The 13362-nt window shown below is 47.5% G+C and overlaps 1 protein-coding gene across 2 annotated transcripts in view; it reads right to left on the minus strand.

The window, feature by feature from the left end:
- Positions 1-7437: 7437 nt before the first annotated feature.
- smarca2 (SWI/SNF related, matrix associated, actin dependent regulator of chromatin, subfamily a, member 2) overlaps positions 7438-13362 on the minus strand; it is an 86234-nt gene continuing 80309 nt past the window's right edge. For both annotated transcript variants that reach the window (XM_056291303.1, XM_056291383.1), the window contains one exon: positions 7438-10155. In XM_056291303.1, the coding sequence (XP_056147278.1) occupies positions 10120-10155 (36 nt within the window). In that variant the 3' untranslated portion in view covers positions 7438-10119. The remainder of the gene's footprint in view (positions 10156-13362) is intronic.

Genomic DNA, 13362 nt, shown 5'->3' on the forward strand with positions numbered 1-13362 from the left:
AGTATCCGGAATCACTGGCTCGCCATCAGATCAATCACAAGTGGCAGAATATGCACACACAAAAAAAAATCTGCACAAGCAGTGCAAAAATCTAACATTAGTACTGTACAGTATCTTGTTATCATGAGCAACATTCATTCTGTAATCACCGTCAATGCAAATGCAATTTTGTATGAGTTTCAGTGAAAATGCAGTTTTTACATTCTGTGCAACGTAATACCAACTCAACAAAACTTACACCGTCAGTAATCTGGAGCCCTTAACATCCTCATCCTCCTCGACCTGAGTGCAGCCTTCGATACTGTGAGCCACAACATCCTGCTCACCAGATTGAAAGATGTTGGTACTGAAGGCACCGTACTCAGCTAGCTCCAGTCCTACCTCTCCAACAGGTCACACTTCATCTCACTTCACAACCACTCCTCTGTTCCATCCACAGTCACACAAGGTGTTCCCCAAGGTTCTGTACTCGGCCCACTCCTTTTCATCACATCCTCCCTCTTGGAGGGATTCTCCGCCAATTCAACTTGGACTTCCACTGTTATGCTGATGACACCCAGATATACCTCAGCATCAAATCCCCTCACAATCCACCCCTCTCTCACATCGACTCCTGTCTGTCTGCAATTAAAGTCTGGATGCAGCAAAACCTTATCAAACTCAACAGTGACAAAACTGAACTCCTCTTCATTGGCTCCAAGTCCACTCTCAGCCAAATCAACAACCTTGCACTCACCATCAATGGCACTACTGTCACCCCTTCCTCCCAGGCACGCAACCTTGGTGTGATCCTTGATTCCACCCTCTCCCTTGAGCCACATATCCGCCAAATGGTCAAACCCTGCTTCTACCACCTTCGTTCGCAACACTACAAAAATAAGATCCTCTCTCACACGCCCTGCTGCTGAGATACCGATCCATGCCTTCATCTCGTCCCGCCTTGATTACTGCAACTCAGTCCTCTATGACATCAGTGCTAGCTCTATCAAGAGACTCGAACTGGTCCAGAACGCATCTGCCCGACTTTTAACTTTCACCAAATCCTGGCACATCACCCCAGCCCTAAATGACCTCCACTGGCTACCCATCTCCCACCGGATCAATTACAAACTCCTGGTTCTTACTTATAAAGCCCTTCACAAACTGGCTCCCCCATACCTCACCAATCTCCTCTCCCCCTACCAACCCTCTCGGTCCCTCAGATCCACCTCAGCCTCCCTTCTCTCTACCCCCAGGTCCAACCTCCATGGCTTTGGTGACCGAGCCTTCTCCAGAGCAGCTCCCAGGTTCTGGAACTCACTTCCCCAAATCATTAGAGACTCGGAATCCCTCCCACTCTTCCAATCCCGTCTCAAGACACACCTTTTCTCAATTGCCTTCTTTTGCCCCCCCCCCCATCCACTCATTCACCCCTGGTCTGGGGACCGAGCGCTCGACCTGCCCCCTCCCTCAACTCCCTCCCCCAGCGCATCGGACACTGCTGCGGGCTGCCCACATTTAGGTCATTGGTCGGGACTCACCTCTTCAGACTTCATCTGAGATTTATGATGTTTGTTTTTCTTTCCCTTTTGTATCTGTCCAAGTGGGAGAGTCCTGCTGGCATCGCGTGTGGCTGCCGCGTCTCCCTCTCGTAGCCCCCCTTCCCATCCACCCCTGTATGTCTGTGTTATGTTTATCTGTCGTCTTGTTTCACCCCGTTTATTGTAAAGCGACTTTGAGTATTAAAAAAGCACTATATAAGATTGATCTATTATTATTATTAATGTAACCGGTTATTTTCTTGCCCGGTACGGGATTCGATACGGCTGTACTGCACCACAAGGCGACGTCACTAACCGCTCGGCTAAAGGGTCAGACCCGTTAGCTAGGGGCTAACGTGTGTTATTAGTAGCTTACATCACTTAAAAGAAGTTTATGAACATCTTTCCAGTGGTTTTAAGCCTCGAAACGTTAGCCCGTTAGTCACCTCGCAGCGGGACAATATAACGTGGAACATGCTAGAAAACGCCTCCATTTCATGTCACTCATGAGAGCGAGAGAGCGCCCACTTAGGTAAAGAAAATGGCGTTCTAGCGTGCAAAGGGAGATTAACGCCGATATCACGTTCATCTCAGACGGGCTTTTAAATGACAAAGGTCATAACAGAAATAACAGCAACAAATAATAATAATCACAAAAATACTCACAGCGCAAGCTCATTACACTGGCTTATCTCACAACTGTATACTGGACCAGAACGTGGCTAATATAGCCGGCTAGCTAGCATTTTCCCTCCAGCCGCACTCACCGGAGAACCGCTCGAACTTTGTCCGGAAGCGGAAGGAAAAAAAATAAAAGGCTTCCGGCGGTTATCACTCGCTAATAACAACAACCAAAAGCAACTCTTTTAATTGTAAGGTGGTCGTTTTCCGTCCGTGTAAAACTCCTCCCTCGTAGCAGCATCTCACAACTGTCACTGAAAACGGGAGACTGCAGCGATCTACCCAGCCACGATAGCGTGACTCAGCTAAAACTCCAGCGCCATCTAGCGGACTGGAGAATTACAACACGTTTGGCTCTACATTTTAGACGTTCCATCCATCCATCTTATCCAAGCCGCTTATCCCAGCCGGGGCCGCGGGGATGCTGGAGCCTATCCCAGCAGCCACTGGGCGGCGGCAGGCGGGGAGACACCCTGGACAGGCCGCCAGGCCATCACACGGGGCTCTTATTTCAGCAGCTCAGATATATTCTGTATTTCAAAATTCAATACCTCTCCCACATCTTCAATCTCCTCACTAGATTTGAGGGTTTTGGTTGGTGTTCAGTATTATTTATGTTGCTAGTCAGCCCACAGTAAATATGTTGTGTTACCGTTCTGATAAATTGGGAAGACATTTTGAATGAAATAGTTTTGACTCAATTTGTCCGCTGAGTTATCAAAATATAATGTGATATAAACATTAGACTACCCAGGTGATACACAGCAAGTTGTATTTTCAGCTATTTCACATTTTCAGTAAGTTGAGAGGTATGTAGAGCAGTGTTTCTCAACCGGGGGTCCGCGGACCCCTAGTGGTCCGTGGTGTAATTGCAAGGGGTCCGTGAAAATAAAATATCTTTAAAAAAAATCCTATGACATTTATAGAAATAGGATTATTTTACTCAAATGTGACTGAGACCTTTATCTACCTAAACTATAAAGGGTAACAGGACTTTTTTCTCTAATTACATCTGTTTCACAAGTGTAATTTATTGTATTTTAATAAGAGATCTCGCTCCCGTTTGTATTGTTAAAAGTTACTGCATAAAAATTCAGTTGTTACATATATCTGAAAGTTACTGAATACATATTCTGTTTTGTTACATATATCTGAAAGTTACTGAATACATATTCTGTTTTGTTACATATATCTGAAAGTTACTGCATAAGAATTCTGTGTTGTTACATATATCTGAAAGTTACTGAATACATATTCTGTTTTGTTACATATATCTGAAAGTTACTGAATACATATTCTGTGTTGTTACATATATCTGAAAGTTACTGAATACATATTCTGTTTTGTTACATATATCTGAAAGTTACTGAATACATATTCTGTGTTGTTACATATATCTGAAACTTACTGAATACATATTCTGTTTTGTTACATATATCTGAAAGTTACTGAATACATATTCTGTTTTGTTACATATATCTGAAAGTTACTGAATACATATTCTGTTTTGTTACATATATCTGAAAGTTACTGAATACATATTCTGTGTTGTTACATATATCTGAAAGTTACTGAATACATATTCTGTTTTGTTACACATATCTGAAAGTTACTGAATACATATTCTGTTTTGTTACATATATCTGAAAGTTACTGAATACATATTCTGTTTTGTTAACTATATCTAAGTTACAACTGAAAGCTCTTATTTTTGCCCCAAAGAGTGAATAAATGCTATAATTTAAAATGCAGTTTCTACTGTTTCTATCAAATTGCAACCCCCTCCCCCAAGATCAGGTGGAGGGGTCCTCAGGTAGATCAAAAATACGCAGGGGGTCCAGGACCCCAAAAAGGTTGAGAACCACTGATGTAGAGTACTGCCATGTACCGCGATATGTTCCGTATCGCATTGTATCGTGATACAGTTGTATCGTGACCATCACGTTACATCTAAAACACGTTACATCTACACATGTTAGATGAGGTCTTGTGGCCTGTGGATGAGAAAAGGGTGATTTGATTCTCAGGCCGTTAAAAGTTTTAATCTTCCTGACAGGTCAGGGGTCAGACGAAACATGTTTGTGTAACCTGGACGTATAATTACTCCATAGACAGCCTGGTCTCAGTCTAATCACATCAACTCCCCAAGAGCATATGAGGAGTGTCTTGTTCAAACAGATCTCCTCTTGGAAACAGGAAGTTGTTTTTCTAACTCCCTGCTCTCTGGTCAGCCTGTTAGTGTTTTGCAAGAAGCCCTGCAGGTAACACAGTGGAGATAGATTAACAATGTTGCTACAATCTCGTTGTTCACCGTGTTGACATATTGAGAATTTATGGACCAGCGTGACAGCATCAGCATAGAAAAATTGTCTGAAACTGAAGCTATTAAACAGGAAGTCAAGTTACACGACGTTGCGCCCTTCCATGCAACACCATTGATACAATAGGTTTCATATTCTAGCTCTATGGTGGAACGTTCGCACAGTGACGTTGGTGAACACTTGGTTACGGTCGGCCATACTGCCATCGGATCCCTTGGTGTGGCTCGGAGCTGGTTGATAGGTGTGTGCTGGGGCAGGGCCTGTGGCGGGACTGGCTGGAAACAAGCACATCAGTGAGGTGGTTTTTCTTTGTAAGCCTTCATTTAAACAGCTTTAAGATTCTTTTAAGACATTTTGTGTTACCTTTTTTTTGTTAAAATAAATTGTTAAAGCCAATTAAAATATAAAAACTTTAAAAAAAGAAGAAGGATGTACCCTGGTTGAAGGATTGTTTAGCAGGCTGGGGGTCCCGGAGTCCATCCAGTTACCAGGGGACACATGTTGAATAAAGGGTTTTCTCCACCATGTGTGAGTGACGGGTGAGTGGAGCGGTTTAACCGCACCCTAGCTGAACAGTTGTCTATCCTAACATCCACCCGTCAGCTTCCCTGGGATATGCACTTCCCCTTGCCCTCATGGCGTGCCGCTCTGCGTTCCAAGTCTCCATTTCATGCACACCGGCCCTCCTCATGTTGGGCAGGTAAATGAGGACCCCTGTGGCGCTGGCCTTTGGACGGGCCCTGGATGTACAGGTGTGTAGGTCTGAGCTACGCCAGGCAGCTTCAGGACCGTTTGGACACCGCACATGCATACGCCAGGAGGCAACACTTTGCAGTTGGGGAGCTAGTTTAGGTCTACACCCCGACCCGGAAGAGGGGCAGGTGTGCTCAACTGGGCAGCCACTGGGTGGGGCCTTGCTTGGTCTTGGAGCAGCTAGGAGATTGTCTATCCGGGCACAGTTGCCTCTACAGGGCTGCAAAGTGGCGCTAAACCATGACCGGCTGGCGCCATACAGGAGCTCTGCAGTGACTCGGGTGATTGGAGGGGAGTGGGGGAACACCGTGTTGCCTGCCGTGACATCTGGGTGGTGGTGGGGGTGAAGCAGCCAGTCGCGATGACACAATAAGTGGGACCCAATCTGCTGCCCGTGTCCAGTTCACCTCCTCGGGGGGCGGGCAACCCTGACAAGAGCCAGGGGAGGACTGACCAGGGGTCAGAACACCTACAGGGCAACCAAGGAGGGGGCAGAGAACGCCTCTGAGGTTTCCAGACTTTGTCCTCAGGGTCCAGGACTTTAGTAAGGGGGTAGTGTAGCGTGGTCAGGTTCACTCGGGGGTGTAAGTGTTAGTTGAGGGAGATGTTTTGCAGCTCCGCGGGGGTGGTCCACTGTTACCGGGTCACGGGCTAGTGGGTCGAGTCTATGGAGAGAGAGACGGCCTGTGAGTCGGGTTTCATGGTGGTGTGTACGGCGTGGCCGTGGCCGACAACAGCCATGAAAAAAGCAACGCTCAGTTGTGTTGTAAGTGTTGAAGTGTGTTTCTTTGACAGCGGGGAGCGCTACAAGGTTGGGGGATACCTGCAGTCAGCTGAGACTGACGGGCACTTGAACGAGTGATGAAACGTGTCGAGATGACCTGACTCACCTGTGCTTTGCTTACCTGGATTATCGAGCATGCATACAGACACATCGTGAATGCTACCGTCTGTACTGCCACCACCATCACCATCATCACCACCATCATCACCATCATCATCATCATCATGAAGGGGCACCTCATGAAGGAAACCTGGCAAACGGAAGCAACTAAAAGGCTTTTCCTTAAATCATGCCATCGAATGGACGGACAAAATGGCGCACAACACTTGGGTACTCACAGCTACAGCTTTTGTTTGCTGTACGCTTTGCTTGCTTGCTCACACACACACACACACACACACACACACACACACACACACACACACAAAGCATTTTCCAAGGAGAAAACGGCGATCGAACGGCGTCTGGCTTTCGAGGTGATTTCCATGAGGTCTGGTCTGTCAGGACTGCTGCTGCATTATCTCCCACAAGCCAAGCACAAGAATATTCTTCAAAGAATAACCTTCAGAACATTCACTCATTCATCTCATCTTCAGCCGCTTCTCCGGGGTCGGGTCACGGTGGCAGCAAGCCAAGTAGGGCACTAAGGAGGTCCCTCCTCTCCCCAGCAACGCCCTCCAGCTCCTCCTGGGGGATCCCAAGGTGTTCCCAGGCCAGACTGGACATGTAGTCCCTCCAGCGAGTTCTGGGTCTACCCCGGGTCTCCTCCCAGTTGGATGTGCCCGGTAAACCTCCAAAGGAAGGCGCCCAGGAGGCATCCTGATCAGATGCCCGAACCACCTCAACTGGCTCCTTTCGACGTGAAGGAGCAGCGGCTCTCCTCCGAGCTCCCTCCGGATGTCCGAGCTCCTCACCCTATCTCTAAGGCTGAGCCCAGACACCCTACGGAGGAAACTCATTTCAGCTGCTTGTATCCACTATCTCACCCTTTTGGTCACTACCCAAAGCTCATGACCATAGGTGAGGGTTGGAAGGAAGACTGACTGGTAAATTGAGAGCTTTGTCTTCCGGCTCAGCTCCCTCTTCACCACAACGGTCCGGTACAACGTCCACATTACTGCTGATGCTGCACCAATCCACCTGTCAGTCTCCCGCTCCATCCTACCCTCACTCGTGAACAAGACCCCGAGATACTTGAACTCCTTCACACTTGAGGCAACAACTGATCCCCAACCCCCAAGCTTCTGAATATTGTGTTGTAAAATACAGAGGTGCAGCGGAGAGCCTCACTGCAAAACAGAGAGAGAGAGAGAGAGAGAGAGAGAGAGAGCGAGAGAGAGAGAGCGAGAGAAAAAAAAGGCAAAGTCTAGTTGTGTGCTCAAATTTGGTGAGATTTTATTTGCCCTGGGCTTCGAGATACAACCACAAAGACATTGTGCAAAGAAAGCAAAGGTTAAGTCACACTTATGGAGAGTTGGCTTGCAAAGACCACACATACCAGACATCTGCATGTGAGAACACGGTATGCTCGCAGACGAGGACATGCTACAAGAAACCCCCCAAAAACAACAAAACAGAAAGCCATGCACCCCAATGAAGAAGAGAAGCTAAAAACTATTCAAAATGTAAAAATAACATAGAAACATTTAAATCCATATGAATAAATCAATGTACTGCATGTTACAGTCTCGTTTCATTTGAAAGGTGTTCAGAACAATAACACTGTTTTCTTTGTACTCCTTGTTGTCTGTTGCTTTATGGCAATCACACCGGCGATGCTCGTAATGGTTGAAATGGTTTGTGTACTTGCTTTACAGGGTCCAGCTGAGAGTTGTCGTCTTTCCCCTCCTTTTTCTCCCCAACTGTATCCGGCCAATTACCCCCACTCTTCCGAGCCGTCCCGGTCTCTGCTCCACCCCCTCTGCTGATCCGGGGAGGGCTGCAGACTACCACATGCCTCCTCCCATACATGTGGAGTCACCAGCCGCTTCTTTTCACCTGACAGTGAGGAGTTTCACCTGGGGGATGTAGCACGTGGGAGGATCACGCTATTCCCCACAGCTCCCCCTCCCCCCTGAACAAGCGCCCCCCCACCGACCAGAGGAGGCGCTAGTGCAGCGACCAGGACACATACCCACATCCGGCTTCCCACCCGCAGACACGGCCAATTGTGTCTGTAGGGACGCCCGACCAAGCCGGAGGTAACACGGGGATTTGAACCGGCGATCCCCATGTTGGTAGGCAACGGAATAGACCGCCACCCTACCCGGACGCCCCATCGGGAGTTGTTGTCTTGAACGTCTGTTTGCTACAACTGCAATGCATGGCGCGCTACCCTGGCAATGCCTTTCACGGGTCAAAACACGATAAAGGAAAAACAAATGAAGCTACATTTACTGCCTGCTCCGTGTCAGGTACATGGCGGGGATGCTCCAATAATACAAGCTGTGTCGTTTTCCCCACGGATGCCCGGGGCTGAATTCATATCATACCCAATAATGAGCCTCAGAAGACCAAACAGGACATCAATCTGAAAAAAAATTTTTTTCCTCTTTCTTTTCTTTCTTTCATTCTTTTTTTTTTTTTTTTTTGCATTAGGAGATGGGAGCAAGTGCTGAATAAGAGCTCCGTTCGGACACACAACATCCTGAAAAGCACGACAAGACATGATGAAATAAAACACAAGCTAGCTGGTGTGCCGTGTGGAAGAGAAAAGCTTAAAACATTGAACAAATGCAGTTTTGAGAAAAAAAGAAAAAACGAAAAGAGGCCTTTCGCCATTAGGGGGCCATACCAAAATAATGTATGCTTCACTGGGCACTGAAAGAGATTTTCTCATTGGCTTTACCCCCCCCCCCCCAAAAAAAGGTTCAGTGATTGGCATCAGTTGGGGTTTTAATATCTGTGTTAAAGGGTTCCAACCGTAATGTTGCCCCGTTTGGGAAGACAGCGAGGTCTTTGGTGCGGTTAGAAGGACTGGGATGGATTGTAAAAGATTGGCAATGCATAGCAGAAAGTTTTCCCATCATCCTTTAGCTGTGTCAGGCCAGCTTGTGTCTGGGCTGCCAAAAATGTGTCCGGGTGACGTCATCACAATGCAGCTCGCATTGCGTCACCCTGTTTTTGGGTTGCTAGCTACCTAGCTACCTAGCTAACCTGTCAGCGATGTCAAAAAACATATAATAGTATAAATACTGGATGTTTCATTTTAATGGAAAATAGATTTATAGAACATCTTTATTGAAAATCTCGCCCACGCTACATAACGTCAGCTAGCTAGTTTGCTAGCTAGTTAACAAGGTGATCAACCAGTAGATGAACTTTCGCTTAAAAGTGTCCTGTTTTGTGCTTTTCGAAAAACATATCCTAGTAGAAACAACCGCAAGTGGAATATAAAAGGTGACCCTGCACATGTACCGTACGGTGTAGCTGAAAGAGCGCACTACTGACCCCGCTTTTGCCTGCCGGGTTACCACTCCATCTACGAACTACAGCGAGAGAGGAGTGTCGGGAACGCCAGCTGTCATGATGTCACCCGGACAGGTTCTGGCCTGACAGCGCCATCCTCCCCAAACTGAATGTAAACTCCGTGTGTAAGTCAGCGGTCCAGTTGCACGGCACATTATTTTGGGACGACCTGCAGGGTTATAACATTTGTTACCAAGTCCACATTTCAATTTCAGAGTTTTACACTTATTTTTTTCTTCTTTTCTTTTTTTTTTTTGAACAAAGTTGCAAGCAAGCCATTACAAACAAAGCCTTAGCTGGTATATTAACTTTTTTTTTCTTTTTTTTTTTTTGGGGACAAAATTTTAAATCTTTTTTTGAGGCACCAAGTTAAAAAATATATTGTAAAATAGATTTTTCCAAACTGGCATATATGCAGATTGATTATTGGTTATTATTGCTGTAGCGTATCCTCTCGTACACTTTAGGCTGGTGGGGGAACACTATACAAGTTGCTGTGAGGACAGCAACACAAAGCAAAAAAAAAAAAAAGTAAATGAAAAGACAACAACAGTGACACATACAGATACAGATGATAATGTCTTTTAGGCCCTCATTCATCATCACTTTTGCTCCTCTCTGACTGATCCTGCAGAGAGAGACAGACAGACAGAGAGAGAGAGAGAGAAAAAGAGAATTACTTTAAGGAAAATGGAGGTAGAAAGAAGTACAGAGAAAGAGAATGGTTAAATAAATGGAGGTTGAAACACAGCTAGAGAGGATGAGAGAGAGAGAAAAAGACGAAAGGCGGGGGGAACAAAAATCTACCATGGGTGTGATGAGGGTTAGAGGCTGGCCAGGGAGCAGACAGGCAAAATATATCACACTCTGAAATAAGCAGGCGGTCCGCAGAGGGAAGGAAGTCCGGAGGTGAAGCCGGCGCCCTTTCTCTAAAAGCTCACCTCCTGCTGGAACTTTCTCTGGGCACCGAGTGCTGTCTGGCCAAACTAAAAAGCAAATGCCAATGCTATCCTCTGACGGCACAGAGCGGGGAGATAGCGGGGAGGGCTGCAGACTACCACATGCCTCCTCCATACATGTGGAGTCACCAGCCGCTTCTTTTCACCTGACAGTGAGGAGTTTCACCAGGGGGACGTAGCGCGTGGGAGGATCATGCTATTCCCCCCGGTTCCTCCTCCCCTCCAAACAAGCGTCCCGACCGACCAGAGGAGGCGCTAGTTCAGTGACCAGGACACATACCCACATCCGGCTTCCCACCCGCAGACACAGCCAATTATGTCTGTAGGGACACCCGACCAAGCCGGAGGTAACACCGGGATTCGAACCGACGATCCCTGTGTTGGTAGACAACGGAATAGACCGCCACGCTACTCGGACGCCAAAGGGGAAGATGACTTTAATGGAGCCTTTGATGAACCAGGAATGCAGGAAGGAGAACTTTCTCCTGAGGCGAAGGTGGAGGGATTTGAAGAGGGGGGGGGGGGGAGCAAGAGCATGAAGGAGAGACGAGAACAACGTCACACTGAGTGCCTCATATGCCCGTCAGCTAAGTCACAGCTGCAGTCTCAGGGGGCTTTAAAGACAAACTAGTTTGGAAAGCCTCTAATCTGACAGGGCAATCTATATATGAATCAGTGAGAGTGAGTGGTTACTTAGCTTATCGCTCCAGAGTAAATTAGACTGGGGGGGGGGCAGACAAGGCATCCAGTGAGATCATTCCATCGTAACAGGTTCCAATTTGAGGAGGGTGATGGGTATTAATTGCCTATCCCAGACTGCATAGCAAGTTAGCAACTAATTGGCTACATTGACTGTAGGCGCTCAGGACCTCACATCACAGGCGCTCAAGACAGCACAGCAATCAGTTCCTGATGAACAGCGTCACAACACATTCGTCTATCACGACTCCCTGGGCTTTGTTTCACACACACAGACGCTGATGGGGTTTCAAAGAGGGGCAGGTTTTGTGACGGATTTTATTTAAAAAAAAAAAAAAAAAAAGCGTCCGGGTGGTGTAGCGGTCTATTTTGTTGCCTACCAACACGGCGATCACTGGTTCGAATCCCAGTGTTACCTCTGATTTGGTGGGGCGTCCCTACAGACACAATTGGCCGTGTCTGCGGGTGGGAAGCCGGATGTGGATATGCGTCCTGGTCGCTGCTCTAGCGCCTCCTCTGGTCGGTCGGGGCACCAGTACACTACGTCCCCCTGGTGAAACTCCTCACTGTCAGGTGAAAAGAAGCGGCTGGAGACTCCGCATATATTGGAGGAGACATGTGGTAGTCTGCAGCCCTTCATGGATCAGCAGAGGGGGTGGAGCAGCGACCGGGACGGCTCAGAAGAGTGGGGTAATTGACCAGGTACAATTGGGGAGAAAAAGGGGGAAATTAAAAACAAAAAACAGAACAGACACACACACATCTAGGGACAATTTAGTACGGCACAGTCACCTGACCTACATGTGTTTGGACTGTGGGGAGAAACAGGAGCCCCTGGAGGAAACCCACAAAGACACGGGGAGAACATGCAAACTCCACACAGAGGACGACCCCCAAGGTTGGACTACCCCGGGGCTCGAACCCAGGACCTTCTTGCTGTGAGACAACTGTACAAACCACTGTGCCACCCATATAACAGTATCAAACAACCGTATTAAAAACACAATGTGAGCTGACACAAGGGCTGAAGCTGTTTAAGTGTAAATGTGCTATACAGCTGTTGTGAAGCTCTAATTCAGGACTTATGAGTTGGGAGTCTGTGTATTATGTCCCAGCAGCACTCCTCTAAAGAGGTAGTAAACTGTTTTTCTTGGTTTTTTTGTTTTTCATTTTTTGAGCTGAGAACATGTTGGTGTGGGTCCGGGATGGTAGAACCAATTGTCCCCACGATAACGTCAACAAAGAACCAGACATCACACGGTCCCTGATTTCTCTTACGTCCGGGGGAAACATACACTATGATGGACCCCCTCTGAATTGCCTACGTCATATGGGGACATCATAGACGGTGAGATCCACGTGACGTAGGTGAGATTCATGTGACGTAGGCGACACATGTGGCATCAAGCGAGTAAGACCAATAAAACATGAGATGAGGTAAGAGGAAACACATCGGCGTTGGCCAACTGAACTTCTGGGAAAAGAAGCTCTGGATTCATACCTTGACTGAAGTACTCCTACTTGCTTGTCTTTCGGACAGGAAAGATGGGGAGTGAGAGGGGGGATGACATGCAACCAAGTTCACCAGCTGGATTTGAACCGGTGATGTTGCAACCGTTTGGTATGTGCTGTAACCATTTGGCTACGGAGACGCCCCCAGAAAAGTGAAGCTAAGAGCTCAGAATCTCCACCTGATGTTTCCCTGTTGCCAGACTATGAAAGCCGTCTCCAAAAGACTGGCTGGCCACTTGTTTCAGCATCGCAGGTACCACTTAATGTGAAGTTGGAATCATCTCATCTCATCTCATCTCATCTCATCTTCAGCTGCTTCTCTGGGGTCGGGTCGCGGTGGCAGCAAGCTAAGTAGGGCACTCCAGACGTCCCTCTCCCCAGCAACGCCCTCCAGCTCCTCCTGGGGGATCCCAAGACGTTCCCAGGCCAGATTGGACATATAGTCCCTCCAGCGAGTTCTGGGTCTACCCCGGGGTCTCCTCCCAGTTGAAAGTGCCCAGAAAACCTCCAAAGGAAGGCACCCAGGAGGCAACCTAATCAGATGCCTGAACACCTCAACTGGCTCCTTTCGACACGAAAGAGTAGCGGCTCTACTCCGAGCTCCCTCCGGATGTCCGAGCTCCTCACCCTATCTCTAAGGCTGAGCCCAGACACCCTACGGAGGA

The sequence above is a fragment of the Lampris incognitus genome, chromosome 1, assembly GCF_029633865.1.
Source record: "Lampris incognitus isolate fLamInc1 chromosome 1, fLamInc1.hap2, whole genome shotgun sequence".
NCBI classification, from domain to species: Eukaryota; Metazoa; Chordata; class Actinopteri; order Lampriformes; family Lampridae; genus Lampris; species Lampris incognitus.